Raw genomic sequence first — 18,321 nt, forward strand, 5'->3', positions numbered from 1 at the left:
TGTTTCCTCGTTACTGTTGTTAAGCTTGTTTGCCCCTGTGTATTTATAGCCCTCGTGTTTCATTTGCTAGCTCTCAGTGATTGAATGTGATGGTCCCTGTTTTCTGTTAGCTTTTGCTTCTTGTTCTCCATGTTTCCTTTCATTTGTATTATTGTTTCTTTATTAAACCCCTGCACTTAGATCCATGCCTCAGCCTGCTTTCTCTGGAAGTTACAGGAACACATTCACTATTAACTACGACTTTTGCTAACTAACTAACTCCTAATTTACTGCTTATTAATAGTTAGTAAGGCTGTTTTTGTAGCGTTTAAGTTTAGGTATTGGGTAGGATTAACTTAGAATAAGGTCATGCAGAATAAGGCATTAATATATGCTTTATAAGTACTAATAAACAGCCAATGTACTAGTAATATGCATGATATTAATCAACTAGTTAACAGCGAGTATTGGGCACTAAAATAAAGTGTTACCGATATGTTTTTACAATAACTAATTTATAGTAAGACTTTCTAAACATAAAACATATTCTCCAACTTTTTACATAAAGATATTAGTTTATTTAGATAAACAAATTGTTAAAATTACACATAATGCTGAAATGTATAAAAAATATTTGACTTAATTGTAAACCTGATCATTATTTTTGCAGTAACAGAATTGGCACACTTCACCTAAGGCACATGACAGTAAATAAGGTCTGTATAAGGAGGAAGAGAAAAAGCTGACATAATCAAATTGCCACCCGTAACCCATGCTAAGAACTACATAATACCTTGCTGGAAAGGGAAAGATGGCATTATAGGAAAAAAAAAGATGTGCGGTATTGCACAGCAGCAATGTCATATGCAAAATATTCCATTCTCCAAACTGATTGTCCCATGTAGGGCCGTGGGATAAGAAAATATGAAAGATTATATAATAATATAATATTATATATCTTATATACATTATAATGAAATCTAATGCATATTCAATGCTACATGGACCTCCTTTGTATCTTTGGGGGGGAAAGCTGTTATTGGATAGTGAAGATTTTCTGGAACTCCTTCTTAAACATTTCCTTCAGCCTGGCACCCATTTGCCCAAACTCATTGTCCTTTAGAGAACAAAAACAAAACAAATGTCAAAACAAACCAAAAAACAAGCGTCCTCTCGTCATGTCAAACATCCCAATATCATGTTAATCAAACAAAAGTCATCAATAATGTCCAGTATTTTTGGAAGCTTGTTTACGCCACGGAATACAACTATTTAAAATATAATTGGGACTTTTAATCTCACAATTCTGACTTTTTTCTCACAATTGAGTCAGAATTGCGATATGAAAATATAAAGTCGCAATTCTGAGAAAAGTCACTCAGAATTGGACTTTATAGTTTGATCTATTTTTTTTTTTTTGGTGCTTTATTAATTATGTCCTGTGTGTTTCAGTGAATCTTACTCTATTGAATGTTCTGCAATTGCTGAAAATGAGCTGAAAGTCCGAGACGAATGCTTCAACTGTCTGATACTCGTCACTTTCCAACTTCAGCTTTATTTTGTCTAGCCACATTGGCTGAGATATGAACTGAGAGTATCTGGGCACCTGGAAGCAAAAAAAATAAAATTCTGGTTAATATTTTTCATTATTTTAAATGTAAATTTCACCAACCTGAATTCCATATTATTCTATTTGTAATAATTTTGATGTGTTTGTAAAAGAGCGCAGGTTGAAATAAGGAGATCCTCTTACTGTTTGGCGTGGATCCTTGACAAACAACTTCTGGATGTCCTCATTGTATGCACATAACAGGAGATAGTGGCAGTGCTAAAGACAAACAATACACACACACAAAATTAGGCCCATAAATAATTGTTCTGTGAGCAGCCTATGTAGGTAGCTTAAATGTTTGTGGTTATCTTTTATATTGAGGTGTCGAGTTTGTGTGTTTGTTACCAATATGTATTGCGACACTTGGGCATTGAAAGCTTCTTGTTCAGTCATGCTACTGGAGTACCATTGCTGACTGGTTCTTAAAACGCAAAAGGTACAAATCCATTCCCTACAAGTACACACACACATATATACAGAAGGATGAATGTATAACACACATACCTGCTGATTTAATTATTTTATTTGTATATAAACAGTCTTTCTCTCTCTCACCCAGGTGAGTCTCCATCTACAGCTGGAAGGTGACAGTGCGAATGAAAAGCTCGTGGACATTCGTCACAACACACGAGATCTCCCTCAGAGTCACACACGTAACACACATCGTCATTGTTCTGTGCCATCTAGTCACAGGACAACACGACAACATGTTATCATTATCACAGAAATAAGCTCAAAGGCATTTTGCTCAAGTGCAATTTGCTGATGTCTCATATTTTATCCCAAAAGTGAAAGGGAAAAATAAAAAAAGAAGACTAAGATAATGTTTTTTTGTTTGTTTGATTTTTTTAAAATTTTATGACAATTCTCTAATGCTTCTGGAAATACTTTTTGTAATGTGTCATGGAGGTTTCTGTAATGTTTGAGATTCTCATACTGTAATACAGTTTTTTTCTATTGCATGAACGTTTTTTAATCAGCAAAGCGTATGTTTTTTTTAATCAGTTTTACAGTAACAAGAATAACTTGTTTTTTGTCATAAAACCAACATCACAATGCAAAACGGTAAGCAAGGGTACTAAAAATAGGTGTAATTTTCTTTAAACAGAAAATTCATAAAATAAAATATTTTGACTTTTCATGAAATTCACATCTTTAGTTTATGAAAGTGATTTTAATTACAATCTTTCCCCAGTAATGCATTATGTGATTAAAGGTATAGGGGAGAGCGGGGCACAACCTAACGCTTTTTGACTTTCTCAGTTTGTGTAAATCCACTTGGGGTTCAGAGTATTTATTGTTTCCCACATTAATTTCACACATGTCTAGTACAATTATGTGGTTTTGTTTCATTAATACAGTGTTTACTTTTTTCTTGATTTACCCCGAAAGAATGGAAGTGAAATGTGACAACATGCCCCATAGGTGGGGTTCATTGTAACATGTGGTGTGGCACAATGTAACATGACCAAATAACAGCTTAAAATGTTACCTGATATAATCAAAAAAATATACAACACAAACTAAAATACTTTGTCAACAAAAAACAATTATTAACTTTTTAAAATAAAATAATGGCATTTTTTAATCATTAAAAATATAAGCATTTTTGAGTTTGACTACAAACACATCGCTAAATTCAGCTATACAGCATAGTTCAAAACATAATAATAATGAATCATTTCTGAACATTAACTCTCAGTCATTATTCACCCTTTTCACATGGTTTTTCAAAAGAATTCATAAAAGTATAGAATATAATGGCATATTTCTAATTGGGGCTCATTGTAACGCAGTGTTACAACACACCCCATCTGCGCAACTGGGATTTAAACCGCGGCTCGTGTCTTCTGCTGGTAAGATCAGCATTAAAGATCATCTCAACTGTTAAATAACAGATATAAGATTAATATAATATCGGATTTGTCTTATTTTAAATAAACACAAAAAACAGAGATGAAAACTAAACTAGAAAAAAAAGTAAGAAATTTACTTTTGCTATGGTTAACTTTAACTTTAACTTTATTTATTTATATAGCGCTTTTAACAAAGTAGATTGTTTCAAAGCAGCTTTACAGTGTTAAACAGGAAAATAATGCAGCATAATTTTATTCAGCTGTATAGCCATTCTGGAAAAATTTCAAGTATCATACAGTGACAGTGTGGGCTTTAGATCAATAATTTGATCAGTAATTTAGTTTAAATGGTTAATTTAGTTTATTATTTAGATGTATTTCGATGTTTAGTTGAAAAATTTAAATACATGTTCAGTAATATCTTCCAGAGATTTTTTAATTTTGCCGCTATTTTTTCTCTAAATAATGTTGATATGGCAAATAGTAAATACACTTTTGTCAAGTTTTGTCAAGTTTTGTCATTCTGTCATATGTGGAAAGGGTTAAAACATGCGTGTTACAATTAACCCCGCGTTAGGTTGTGCCCCGCACACCCCTAGTTCACCCAAAAATGAAAATTATCCCATGATTTACTCACCCTCAAGTCATCCTAGGTGTATATGACATTATTCTTTCAGACTAATAAAATCTGAGTTATATTAAAAAATGTATAATGGCAGTGAATGGCTGTTTCTGTTCAAAGTCCATAAAAGTGCATCCATTCATCATATAACTGCTCCACACGGCTCCGGGGGGTTAATAAAGGCCTTCTGAAGCAAAACGATGCGTTTGTGTAAGGAAAATATACATATTTAAAACTTTACAAACTGTAATCTCTAAATTCCGCTGTCGTACGCGCGCGTTCACGAGAGACTGGCGTTCCAGCGTATGACGTCGCTTCACTTCGGAAGGCCTTTATTAACCGCCCAGAGCCATGTGGATTACTTTTATGATGGATACATGCATTTTTATGGCCTTCGAACAAAAACAGCCATTCACTGCCATTATAAAGCTTGGAAGAGCCAGGACATTTTTTTATATAACTTAATATAACTGTATTTGTCTGAAAGGTCATATACACCTAGGATGATTTGAGGGTGAGTAAATCATGGGCTTATTTTCATTTTTGGGTGAACTAACCCTTTAATGTACACATTTAACATGCTATTAAGAATTAAAGTGAATGTCATTAATTATTTTTATGATGACTGATTATGAATGACAGACAAGTCAGCTGGAGATGTTTCTTACTAGGTCTTCTTGTTGAACACTGCATTTCAAACATTCACACAGAAGAGAATGGATGTGCAGGATCTTTTTCTAAAAATGACAATAATACATAAACAAATACATAAATAAATGATCATAAAATTTTTGTATCATTCTATGTTCTATCCAGTTTGATACCTTGAGTAAAAAGTTGAGAGTTTTTCCATGGCACAGTATATCTTTTTTCCAGTGTCCATCACTGAGAGTTGGTTCCTGCTTCACAAATGTCTCCGGAGTGAACCAGCTTTCCTCAGTTCGGATACACTTCCCACGAATCCCTGCAACATAAAGTTAACATAAACACTTCCCACTCAAACCTTTGATACAGACAATACAAACTGCATACTGGGACTGCTGTAACGTACCTGATGCAAACCTGCATTTGTATAGAGTCCCAGTAAGTGAGACACAGGTGACTGGTAAAGAGGGAGCCTGGAAAACTGACAGATCTGTCATCTCTCCTTCTTCCTCCTCCTCCTCCTCCTCCTCAACCCTCCCTCTAACCACTGTTCCTCCTCCCCCTCTCTGTTCCTGGAAATCTTCTTCATCGCTTTCCTCATCCGAAGCAACTCTGGTTTCTGAGTCTTGAGGAATAAAGCACATCGCTGCATTCAGACAGACAGCAGCAAGCGTGTGAATGAGCGTGGATGATCGCTGCTCACCTGTGCTGGAGCTCTCGGATGGGCTGACAGGAAACACCTCTTTCAAGCTCTACAGGACGGAACATAGTCACTTAATGAATTTCAAAGGAAAAACAGGAAAAACAAAACCTGACATTGTACAGGTAGAGTACTTTTGGGACACATTTCCTCTTTTCCCTCTTCATCGGTAAAGACTGAAGATGCTCCTCCTGAAAGAATGAGAAAGGGAAGTGATGTCAGATCACATATGTATCTGAGGGGTCTGCTGTATTTAATGTAGCTACATAGTTACCTCATATGTTTTAAACTTCCATGACTTGAACTCGAGTCCTAAATTTGATGACCTGCGACTCGACTTGACATAATTAAAAAAATACTTAGACTTGACTTGGACTTGAGCCTTGTGACTGGGAAAGTCTTTATGGCCTAACTTCTAAAACCAAAGATCAATGTGATCAAATAGTCGCTGAAGCATGGATGGATGATGGATGCAATCAGCGAACGCATGTCATATATCACAACTGTTCAGTGTTTTTAACCATATTTTAACGATCTAAGCGCATGGTCTAAAGCGCACGGCACAAGAATCCGAATCCACTTTCGCTAGTTTAACAACTGGAAAAATGAGTGGCGCGCCCGGTGTATGGTCTAAAAGGCTTGTCCCTATTCTCTTAAAGAGTCATGGGTATGTTTTGGGGCATAACGTGCAACAAACCAATCAGAGTGTCATCTCCCATTTCCTTTAAAAGCCAGTTGCGCTCGCACCATGGAGGATTCGCTATTTACATGCCGGAATTTGCAAGCAGAAAAACTGAGCTAATAAACATAAAAATATTAGCTAATAAATATAACAACCAATAATTATTTATATCTTAAATTATATAAATGCTATATATGAAAATGTAAAATAAAAATTCTAATAAAGGTAGAAAAACTACCATTATCATTTTGATATTATTTATTGGTTTAAATATTTCGGCCTATTAACGCACACAGGTTTTCCATACAACAACTTTTATCGTATTACGAAGCGTATGATAAACGAATAGATATAAATGTAAACGAATGCACTATTGACAATGTTAATGGTTTAAAAATATAACACATTTTTATTTCTAGCTAATTTTAATTTAGTTTTAAATTACAATTGACTACAAATGAGTGAATATTTTACTACAGGCCTAATCTACAGCTCAATATTACATAGACTATTTATTTATCAAAACAGTAAGAGTCAAGTTAAAAATATATAACTAAAAAGTATTTCTGCGGCGGACGATGTGTTTCCAGCAAAACCACCCAGGACAAGTATATAGATCCCTATCTGTAACTGTTACTATAATGCCTGCATTATTTACCTCAATGAGTTTCTTAAGCGTTGTGTTTCTGCAGCGGATGCTGACTTTCCAGTTTTTGCATTTTTCCTTCCCTGCAAACTTCTCAAAAGCAGATGGGGTGAACCAGCGTCCCTCGGACAAAATGCACTTCTCCCCTACAGGAGAGAAAGATAGCATGCATTCAGACCCATAAAAAAGTATAATAAATACATACTGTAATAAATTTACTTAAAGAACCTTTAGGCAGTTTGTCCCGATGGAGAGTGCCCTTTTTATCCCCACAGTTTACAGGCAGCGTTTTTTTATATAAAGGAAACTTCCAAATCTCAGCTTTGTCTCCTTTCTTCACAGGTGCTGAGAAAGGGAGAGAAGGAAACTCAGATCATACAGACATAAGACACCAAGCACCAGCGAACAGAGTTATAACTTGGACCTGCAGTAGTTCAGGGACTCACAGAAGTAGGGCTTCTTGGCTGGTTTCTTCCTAGTGGGTGTGGAAGCAGTGGACGGACCAGGATCATCACTATTCTCACTACTGCTGTCACCTTTATTTCTCTTTTTAGTATTTTTCTTCTCCTTTCCTTTATCCTCCTTTCCTTCACTTTCCTCTGTCTCAACATCCTCAACCATCTCATAGAATTTGAAGCTGCCTGAGAATAAAAAAGATACTAGAACTGAAACTGAAACCATAAAAAAGGCTGTTGTAAACATGAACATGAACATGAACACATTCTTGATCTATAATAGCTATGATAGCGTAATTAATGCAGCATGCAGCCTCTAGGAGGTCTAAGCTCTATATACGCTGATAAAAGTGAAAAGCACTGACCGTCCATCAGGCTGTTTCTGAGCAGGCGTAGCGTCGGGTACAGCTGCAGGATATGATCTTCAAACACACAGCGCCAGAACTGATGCATGCACTGAGATTTCTCTTTCTCCAGCCGATCCAGAACCTCATAGATGCGTTTCTGCGTCTGCTTCTGCTCACGGGAGCGCATCGCTTTCACTTTCTACAGACAAAAACAGAGAGAGAAAGACAGGGAAAATAGAAGTAAAGTCAGACGTAATTGTGGTTACAATAACATATATACACAATAATGAAACAAATCTGCATTGTGCTTTTACACAAAAGCTTTTTAAAAAAATGACAGTGGATGTACTATTGTGAAGTGATGGTAACAGACGATAATACCATGGCAATTTGATATATATTACAGAAAGTTCAAATGTTTGGGGTCAGACCATGCTTATAATGAATTATAGCTCCATTTATACTTATTTAAGGAAGTATTACTATTATAAACATATTTATAAAGACTAATTAAGACCTTCCATGAATGTATTTATGAAGATGCAACCTGCATCACTATAATGTTATACATTTATTTCTGTCTGTTATAGACAGACCATACCATATAGACATACCAGCAAAACACTGCAACAATATTTTTAAAAGAATAAATCCACACTGCTATAAGCAATACCATGAATATGGCTGAGGAGATAAAGATTTTAACAAATCAAAACTACCATCATGACTTCTAGTGAAAACATTATCCATTAAAGACATAATTGATCATTGGTACAGAAAACAAATGTCTCTGGAACTATTTTATATTTGATTATTTATAAATCAGTGTATGGATATGGATACATAATGGATTATGTACATTGAAAAAGCAAATGCATGACTTATAAGTAATTATAAAAAATAATATAAAATAGTTCTTATAATGCAGTGTAGGTCTTATTAAGTCTTTATAAATATATTTACAGAATAGTTATATTTATAAATAACTATAATTGGGGCTATAATTCATTATAAAAAAATGTCATAGAAAGTCAGAGAAATATTATGGTCTGCATTTATTTGAACAAAAAAATTCAGTAAAAACAGTAAAGTTGTGAGATATTTCAATTTAAAATAACTGTTTTCTATTTGAATATACTTTAAAATGTAATATATTCTGTGATGTAAAGCTGATTCTTTAGCATTATTACAGAGTCACATGATCCTTCAGAAATCAGTCTAATATGATGATTTGGTGCTCAAGAAACATTTCCTATTATCATCAGTGTTGAAGATAGCTATTTTTGTGGAATCCATAACAATCTTTACTGTCTTTTTGATGCCCTGAATAAATGTATATAAAAAAAGAGTGCCATATAGTAACGTTTTGTTGTTGTTGTTGTTGTTGTTGTTGTTGTTGTTGTTGTTGTTGTTGTTGTTGTTGTTTTTGTGGACTCAGTATGCTGCCATGCTAATTTATACAGTCACCGTTTTTTGCAAGGATATTTTATGTTACATATCGGTCAAAAACATGGTACTGCTTTTGTACATGCCTTTAAACCATAGTATTACTATAGCTGAATGTCCAGAAACAGTAGTAGGCCTACTATTATTGTACCACGTCCAACAATTCATGGCAGCAGCAATAACATGAATTAAAAATATCTGACTTCCTGTTGGTTTTCAGATTTTGCACGTAGAGACTTTTTTGTAGGTATTGGGCTGTTACATGTGTATACCGAATTTCATAGCTGTACGTGAAACGTAGCGGGAGGGGCACTACGTTAGGTGGCGCTGTCGAGCCATTTTGCCACGCCTAATTCTGAATACCATAACAGACGTAAATTTTCGCCAATTTGGACGAGTTTTGAAAGTTTTGTGAGTTTTCGAGCGTGTTTAGGCCCCCAAAAAAGCGATTCATTTGGGAGAAGGAGAAGAAGAAGAAGAAGAAGAGAAGAAGAAGAAGAAGAAGAAGAAGAAGAAGAAGAAGAAGAAGAAGAAGAAGAAGAAGAAGAAGAAGAAAAAACTTTCGAAATCCAATAGGGTCCTCACACCATCGGTGCTCGGGCCCTAATGAGACAGATCATTTCACGGTGGGTTAGTTAGAGAAAGAGGGTATGTAGGGTGGGCGTGTTCCTACCTTAAAAAGTTCCTCCGTCATCAGTGCGTGGTCGCGCAGCTGAGTGAATAATGCGTGCGGTTGTTCTATGCAGGAAATCTCCGTCTTTTTGCGGTGGAGAAAACGCAGCAAATCTTCATTCGTTAAGAAGTCTAACGGGTCCATTTGGTCGCTGACTCCCATCAATTCACAGATCTAGAGCGACATAAAGTGTTTTTAGCACCGTTTTAACAACATGCAGAATAACACAATACAACAGTTCTATAGCCTACTGTATGTATTTTATACAGTTCTGTATCAAATACATAATCCGAAGCAATGTCTCACACTTCTCCAACTAAATAGGCCAGGAATGTCATACAGATTTGTTGCAGCCAACATTTGCATATTTGTAATTGCGTACCTGTCGACGGCCGAGCTTGCTGTATATTTCTGTACTTGACACGAGCAGGTCACAAACAGAAAGAGTTTCTTCTAAATCTCCCGCCTAGATTGGACAGTCAAAACTCAAAATATGCGGATTGCGGAAGTGATGTAGGGAAAGCGAATGTTAACCTGTTAACGCGTTCAAAGTTCAGTACGTAGGGATGGACGTCCGACTCAGATCAGCTAATCGGATCTTTCGAACAGAACCTGTTTCTTTCTTTAAAAAAAAACCGGATCAAAAACAACACCGCGTCGTGTATATTAGGGTTCATATTGCATATAATCACAGTTAAGTATATATGCAAATGCTATTAATTTTGATTTCTTATGAAGTTGCTCGTTTTAAGAAAATCCTATCTATTAAAGATAGAGAGGTGCCCGAGCAATGCACACAAGAGCCAGAATCCTGCCTTAATAGCTATGTGATTCCTTACATTATGTTAGAGGATTATCTATCGTGTACATGCAGAACTCACTAATTGTGACTTTGGCTCCACTTTATATTAGGTGGCCTTAACTACTATGTACTTACATAAAAAAAATATGTACAATGTACTTATTGTGTTCATATTGTATTGCAAAACACCTTTGCAGATATTGAGGTGGGATACGGGTTAGGGACAGGTGTGCTGGTATGGGTAAGTTTAAGGGTAAAGTTAGGTGTAAGGGAAGTGTCCACAGTGTAATTACAAATGTAACTACAGAAATTAATTACAGATGTAATTACATGCAGGGAATTAAAAAAAAAATAAGTAGGCTACAATGTAAAAACATGTAGCCTATGTAGGCTACACAATAAGTGCATTGTATCAAATTATTAATTAAAAAGTTTGTACATAGTAGATAAGGCCACCTAATATAAAGTTGGTCCGTGACTTTTTCACATTATTATCTAACTGAAATTCCTAACAGTTTTAGTTTTTGAGGCGTCCGTGTTGATAGTTGTTTGTTTTTTGTCCACCAGAGGGCGCAAATTATCCAGAAATCCAGAATGGAAATGTTGCGAAAAATGAGTGAGATATTGTTCAAATTAAGTATAAAAACGTAAGTAAAGGAAAAAAATATATATATATGAAAAAAGTTGAGACAACTCAAACAAATGGATTACAGTATTTCACCATTGCTAAAACCCTAAACCCCATTCTCTGAACCCAATGCTCAGTGGCCTTGACCAGGGCTGGACTGGGGCTAAAATTCGGCCCTGGCAAACCCAGCCCATCCGGCCCATGAGTTCCTCTTGAATGTTTTAACTGGGGTTAGGGCCTTAAATTGGAGTAAATAAATAAATCTATAGGACAGGGACAACTAATGATGGATATTATCGAATTTACTGCAAATGCAGATAACAAACATTGCACTTTTGTCACACAGAAATGCACTTGACAGTAAACCACTGATTTTGAGCTAGGATACATTAAAGTGAATTTACTGCTTTTAAAATCTGTCATCATTTACTCACTCTCATGTCGTTCCAAACCTGTATGAATTTCTCTCTTCCGTGAAACATAAAAGAAGATATTTAGAAGAATATTTGTAACCAAGCAGAGAAAGCAACTTTTGACTACCATAGTATTTTGTTGATAGTTGCTCTCTCTGCTTGGTTACAAATGTTCTTCTGAATATCATCTTTTGTGTTCAGCAGAACAAAGAAACTCATACAGGTTTGGAACAATTTGAGGGTGAGTAAATGATGACAGAATTTTCATTTTTGGGTGAACTATCCCTTTAATGCATGTGATCCAGGCTTTAAAGCTGTTTTGTTGAATTATAATTTAATTACTCTACACTCTAAAAAAAAAAAAAATGGTTCTTGGCTCGTAATGATAGGGGAACCTTTTTTAGTGCTATAGCACCAATTTTGGTGCTTCAGTGGTTGTGAAGAACCGCTGAAGAACCGCTGAAGAACCACTGAAACACCAAAATTGGTGCTATAGCACTAAAAAAGGTTTCCCTATCATTACGAGCCAAGAACCATTTTTGGTGCTATATAGAACCTTTTTTTTTTTAGAGTGTAATGACATTTTAACTGAGTTTAACTGTAGGTCAGTTTCATTTAACTGTATGGGCATGGTAGTCACAGGTAAAATCATGCTTCTCATTGCCATAGGTATATGGTTTCGAAAATAAATAAATTAATAATAATAAACTATTGAATTTGGTTGTGCTAGAATGACAAGTTTGTAGTTGTGTGTATTGCTGTTTTCCAATTTACCTCGTGATGTATTTACATGGTCGCGGCTGTTTTCAGCTGATTCACCACAGAACCTTTAATGTTCCCATATCACACGATTGTATAAAACAACATTCGGAGTCAAAGTGCCGGTTCATCACTTCATAGAGCAGCAGAAACGCAGCGCACGTTCGTCGGCGGCAGCGCTGTTGCGCGGATATTCGCCTTGTGCAGTTTCATGCGCCCAAATGTTTAAACAGCGCCTAATATGGACACAGGCTATGGAGGAGGGAAGGTCTCTCTCGCTTTGGCCTGTCATCAGAAGACAAACCAATGGGCCGCTGTCCCTGCATGATGGGCCAGTCCGTGGCAAAAAAATAAAAATAAAAATAAATAAATAACCTTGTATCGGCCCCAAAGTGCGTCGGCCCACCGGGAAAATGCCCGGTGTGCCAGATTACCAGTCCAGCCCTGGCCTTGACCCATTTGTCAAATCAGTCACTTTGTAGGCAAAACCTTAAACAAGTTCAGGTAGTTAAGACACTGTTTGCAAATCTCATCCACTCTTTTTGCAAAACTCTAAACACATTCTTACTCACTAAAACACATTATGCACTGCTGGGTTGCAAAATGGTACATACATGTGGCAAAAGTTAAACACAACTACAACACAGCGATCATCGTTTACACACAACAAGTCCAAATTGTTCACACTTGTTTCTAAAGATGTGTTCAGATCAGTTGTCTACAATATAAGCCAGTTCAGAGCACACAGGTGGCCCAGGTACGTTGAGTGTTGATACCACAATGGATGGAAACAATGTGAGAGGAAGAGGAGGAAGAGTTAATGTAAGAGGTGGTGGACGAGGAGGAAGAGTACAAAGACAATGAAGAGCAAGAATAGTAATTTCAGATCAAATTCGGCAATTGTGATAGACCATGTTCTTGTTCATGGAATGACAATGAGGGAAGCAGGACAAAGAGTACAACCCAATTTGTCCAGATTCTCTGTGGCCACCATAATCAGGACATTCAGAGAAGAGAACAGGTAAATGTATTGTTTTTCTAATTTGTGCCACTGAAAGTTTACTGTATACATTTGATACAACAGTTTGTCAATAGAAAGGGGAGTGGGGGAAAAAAGAAAAAGATTTACAATACATTTTACATATGAATGTGATGTCCATTACTATTGTTTCTGTATGTATACATTTGTAAGAGCATTTTCCCTTTTGTAGAATTGCAAGACTACCAAATGAGGGTGGAAGGACTCCTTTGTTCTCCCAACAGCAAGAGGCTCTCATTGACATCAACACCGCTACATTGTATCAATCTAGAAATGCACTGCAGCTAAAGCCACATGTCTGACCATGTTTACATTTATGCATTTGGCAGACGCTTTTATCCAGAGCCATAGAGAGAGAGAGTTGCGACAACTCCATAGACTCCAATGGAACGGTTTTTTTTACAGAAATGGCGGCTCGCGGAGACTCTCAATAGTTCCCGGAAGTAGCAGCCACGCCATAGAGAACAGCAGAACAGACCGTTTGTGATGCACTTTTAAAAGGGAAGACGTTTAATCAGTAAGATTTTAAATTATCAGCACATTTTAATCAAAATAACTTGTACATTAAAGCCTGCTTGTGTAGATTATTCATCATTAAAAAAATATATATTTTAAAAACAACATCGCTGTAACTACATACTCATGCTACATACACATGTCGATGTGTAATAAAATTATTGAAAATTAATGCATTTATTGACTATTATTTACCAAAAATCGCAGTTCTGTCACTGTGACTATCAATTTGAATTGCCCGTCAAAGCACTTCCTGGAACTATTCGAGGTCTACATGAATCACGTGACTATCAAGCGTTTTGAACTTCCGTTGTCGCAACTCTCTCTCTATATGGCTCTGCTTTTATCCAAAGCAACTTACTACAGGGACAATCCCCCTGGAGCAACATGGAGTAAAGTGCCTTGCTCAAGGACACACTGGTGGTGACCGCTGGGATCGAACCAGCAACCTTTTGCATATCAGTTCCATGGTTTAACCCACTGGACCACCATCTCATGTTATATTTAAAATCTGAAGATGATAAGTCTAAAACTCTGTATTTAGTTAAATATTTTTCAAGATCATGTCACATGACTTTATTTTGATTAGACTATAAAATGCTAACTGATGTTTATTGTCATCTTCTAAGCATCCATTCAGTCAATTGCCTCTATTATTTTGTGGTGTAGACGAGCCCCATTCAGTCTCAATCTCCCCTGCACACATTCACACCTCTCTGTCCTGGTTATGGATCTAAATATTTAAAATGTATTTTGTCTTCATTATAATTACTAACGACTGGCTAATCACTGTCTTTCAATCCCAAGTTTATTATATCAAAGTTCTCACTTGAAACTGTATCAAATGACCTTCTTAAAAAAATAAACATACCACGTGCGTTATTATCAGTACATTTTACAATAACACGTTAATAGCTCAAAACGTTTGGTATATTAACATCATATGATTTAATAACACACAAAATAACAGTTACCAAAATCCCATCATTAAAAAAAAAATTGTCACTGTATTTTTAAAGCTCATTTAATCAGTGAGTTTCTATACAAAATTACCTACAGTATTTTGTGGACAATCCCCTGCATCCTAGGATGTCAAGATTTCCTTAACAACACACAACCTTTATACTCATTCATCTCTCTTCATATAATTCAGAATGGCTGTTTTGGCAGATGACAAACTAAAACATGTTTTAAAAAATGAAGCAGAGAAAAGTGGAACATCTGAGTCACTGTCTGTCCCCCGGAAGTTACTCACCCCCATGTTGTTCCAAACCTGCATGAGTTCTTTCTAACACAAAAGAGGAATTATATTAAAAATAGTGCCATTATAAAGAAGCTACACACACACACACACACACACACACACACACACACACACACACACACACACACACACACACACACACACACACACACACACACACACACACACACGTCTGGTTTGCTATCTTTGTGGGGACTCTCCATAGACGTAATGATTTTTATACTGTACAAACAGGGGCGTAAATTTCATCTAACAGTTGGGGGGGACGATAAACATAACATTTCTCAAGAGCCATTTTTGAAGGGGACACAAATAATAGAGGCACAATTGTACTTGGATATCGTAAGGATATGTGTGCACAGAGTAAAGAGTATTAGTGTAGCATGGAGAACGTGCCAATGCCATTATCCTTCTTCTCAAAGTTTCTCTCCGTTTCAATGAATAAGCTCACTAAATTGACCAAAATATTCTTCAAAACCATTTATTTATTGCAGATTTTTTAAGTTGTCTAGACAAATCAAACCAAATCAACAAAATACAATGAAATTTGAACTTAACTTTAAACATAATGACATGTTGTTGTGAAAAAGTGTCTCCATATAAAATAAATAAAATGTTTTTTAACAAATAAAATTATTAGGTTATTTGGTTATAGGCAGTGCTCTATATGTAGCAATAAAAAAAAAAGCTGTAATTTAAAGCAAACTTACATGACTGGACAGGCACTAAACAAAAGTACCAAATAGCTGTAACTTAAAGCACTTACATGACAGGATAGAAACTAAACAAAATTACCAAATGTATTTTTCCTGGTATCACTTGGCCCCACAAACTCTTGGCATATTTTGTTTATGTTAAGGCTGTCCAGCCTGTCTCTGTGCACATTGCAAACTAACAGACTGTTAAGTCTGTCTTGGCCCATAGTAGCCCTTAGCCATGTCTTCAGTCTCCGCAATGCACTGAAGCTCCTCTCAGCTTCACATGAGGACACTGGCACCACCAACAAAATTCTGACAAGGACCTCAACTTGGTCAAACAACCCCCGCACCTCTACTGGCATTCCCCTTAGGACCTCTGCTGCCTCTCCACTGCTGCTACAGGGGTATTTGTGGCGAAAGAGGGACAACTGTACTGAGAGAGAACCTCTATGCAACTCAGGGTACTCATCGATTGAATCACTTAATACCCCAGTCAGAAGGACACTCTCTAAGTTTTGTAGCATCTTTAGACTGTCCTGGTTGAAACGGTCACCAAACTGAACCTCCACACAATCCAATACTTTAAAGAACTCTGCCCTGTAATGATCCACTGCTTTGCCAGCTAAGCGCCTTGAATTTGCGGTCTCAATAGAGTCAACTGATTCAATGCAGTTAACTAATGCTGTAGCTTTCTCATACAGTTCAAGATAGCTCTTGTCATTTCTCTTTCCCTGAATAGAGGATCGGACACAATCTACTGCAGCCTGCATACCAGAGACAGTCTGGGTCTTCTTCTGCAGTGAAATGTTTAGGCACTCAAGCTCTCCAACAACAGCGGAAGCAAGTGTGAGACCCAACACAGTCTTACCTTTGCTGAAGTGCTCAAATAAGCCACTGGCAGTTGAAGCAGTCCTAGACGTACTTTTTGCCATCTCCTCTAGGCTGCCAAGTACCCGCTCATACTGCCCTAGCAGAGCTATTATAGCAGAATTGCGCACAGTCCACCTGGTTGGACATAGGGGTTTCAGTGTTGTGATGGGTACATTTTCATAGGTAACTATGTTTTCAAACATTCTCTTAAATTTTCCTGACTGGCTAAAAAGGATTCCTAACTGGTGGACCCAAGAAAGGCAGTCCCGGATCATTGGAGAGGCTGAGCAGCCAGCCTGTGTGATTAGACTGACACAGTGTGCACCACAATGCACATAGAGAACTAATGGCTGCTGCTCCCTCACTTTTGCCTGAGCACCACTGTACTTCCCTGCCATATTTGAAGCACCATCATAACTCTGCCCACGTAAAGCAGACATGGGTAGATTAAGCCTCAACAGCACATCAGTTACCATCTTGGCAATGCCCTGGCCTGTTGTTTCTGATAAACTGTATAACCCAATAAACTCCTCATGTGGGACAAGGTCATGGTCCACATAGCGCAGACAAACACTTTCCTGCTCAACACCAGAGATATCCTGGGTACCATCGACAATTACAGAAAACTGAACAAGGGCTGGAGACCTAATCTCACTTACAATGCCTCGGATTATTGTATTGGCCATAATGTTCAGGATTTCATTTTGTGAAATTGGGCTTGTGTATGCAACTGTGCGATCTGTTAACCATTTTAATAAAATAGGATCATCCTCTTCTGCCCTAAGTTTCAGGAGCTGATACAGATTCCCACTTTCTTCAGTATGGCCTCTTAAAGATAGTCCCTGCCTTGCCACATGCCGTACAGAGCTAACAATTTTCCTCAAGCAGTGTCTTGCCATCTCCTGCTGTTTACTCCATGCACTGGATAACTGGGCACTGATTGGGTTTGACTGATGTGCACTCACAGTCACATAATGTCGGTGGGCTTGGGAAGTCTGGTGTGCTGTACATTTTTCAATGGCTTTTTTCCAATTTCTAAAGCCTGTACTAATAAAAGCAGCATCCGGTCTATGACCTAAAGAAGACTGGTTTGCAACACCTTTGCTGCAGAAAAAACACAAGACCCCTTTCACTGATGGACTGTAATGTAGCCATGGAAAGTCTTGGTACCATTTCTCTTGAAATGCCAATGACTTGTTAGGAAGCATTTGTCTTTCGATACACTGGGGATGTGGTTGGTATGGCTTTGTGCAGTCACTGCAATCTAAACTAAAAACTGTGCTCCTGTCCCCTGTGCTGGTGCTGGCAATATCATCTCCCTGTGCTGCAGTCTCTGGCTCTCTCCCTGGTTCTGACCCTTCCTCTACTCTCACTGTCTCAGAACAGTCTGACTCCTAGAACAGAAAAAAAATGTTTTCCATACTCATAATAACTACCTCTTCCAACCCAATAGCAAAACTTAAATAAATAAAGACTCTTTTTTTTCAAAACAGTTGTTAAATTTGCTGATCATACTGTACATTTGTGAACCAGTGGTGCTCATCTGCTAAACAGCCACACATCCATTAAAACATAAAAAAAGCTCAACACACTTACCTGAGACTCTATAGCTGACTGTCCCTGATCTCCCTGTCCCTCAGTAGGCCTACTTTCTGTCTCCTTTGCCTGT

The 18,321-nt window shown here is 37.1% G+C and overlaps 1 protein-coding gene across 2 annotated transcripts; it reads right to left on the reverse strand.

Annotated features, from left to right (window-relative positions):
• Positions 1 to 880: 880 nt before the first annotated feature.
• LOC307134320 (uncharacterized protein) lies at positions 881 to 10,163 on the reverse strand. 2 transcript variants are annotated; one of them, XM_079829959.1, is made up of 16 exons: positions 10,046 to 10,163; positions 9,664 to 9,837; positions 7,563 to 7,743; positions 7,189 to 7,383; positions 6,971 to 7,087; positions 6,755 to 6,888; positions 5,549 to 5,605; positions 5,418 to 5,466; positions 5,121 to 5,333; positions 4,894 to 5,033; positions 4,738 to 4,806; positions 2,147 to 2,274; positions 1,937 to 2,042; positions 1,733 to 1,807; positions 1,442 to 1,585; positions 881 to 1,096 (listed from the first exon to the last, which is right to left on the reverse strand). In XM_079829959.1, the coding sequence occupies exons 2-16, from the start codon at positions 9,823 to 9,825 to the stop codon at positions 1,016 to 1,018; spliced, it is 1,851 nt and encodes a 616-aa protein (XP_079686085.1). In that variant the 5' UTR covers positions 9,826 to 9,837; positions 10,046 to 10,163; the 3' UTR covers positions 881 to 1,015. The 2 variants fall into 2 exon arrangements, with proteins under 2 accessions (XP_079686085.1, XP_079686084.1); XM_079829958.1 differs by having other exon boundaries at positions 5,121 to 5,339.
• Between the last annotated feature and the right edge of the window lie 8,158 nt (positions 10,164 to 18,321).

This window comes from Gobio gobio (genome assembly GCF_949357685.1).
Source record: "Gobio gobio genome assembly, chromosome: 1".
NCBI lineage: Eukaryota > Metazoa > Chordata > Actinopteri > Cypriniformes > Gobionidae > Gobio > Gobio gobio.

What these genes read in the sequence shown, in the direction of transcription:
- LOC307134320 (XM_079829958.1), bottom strand. Translation starts at nt 9,825, where the DNA reads ATGGGAGTCAGCGACCAAATGGACCCGTTAGACTTCTTAACGAATGAA. An exon ending in TGACGGAGGAACTTTTTAAG is followed by an intron (nt 7,744 to 9,663) that starts GTAGGAACACGC and finishes TTTTGTCTGTAG; the next exon opens with AAAGTGAAAGCGATGCGCTC. An exon ending in TCGGGACAAACTGCCTAAAG is followed by an intron (nt 6,889 to 6,970) that starts GTTCTTTAAGTA and finishes TCTCTCCTGTAG; the next exon opens with GGGAGAAGTGCATTTTGTCC.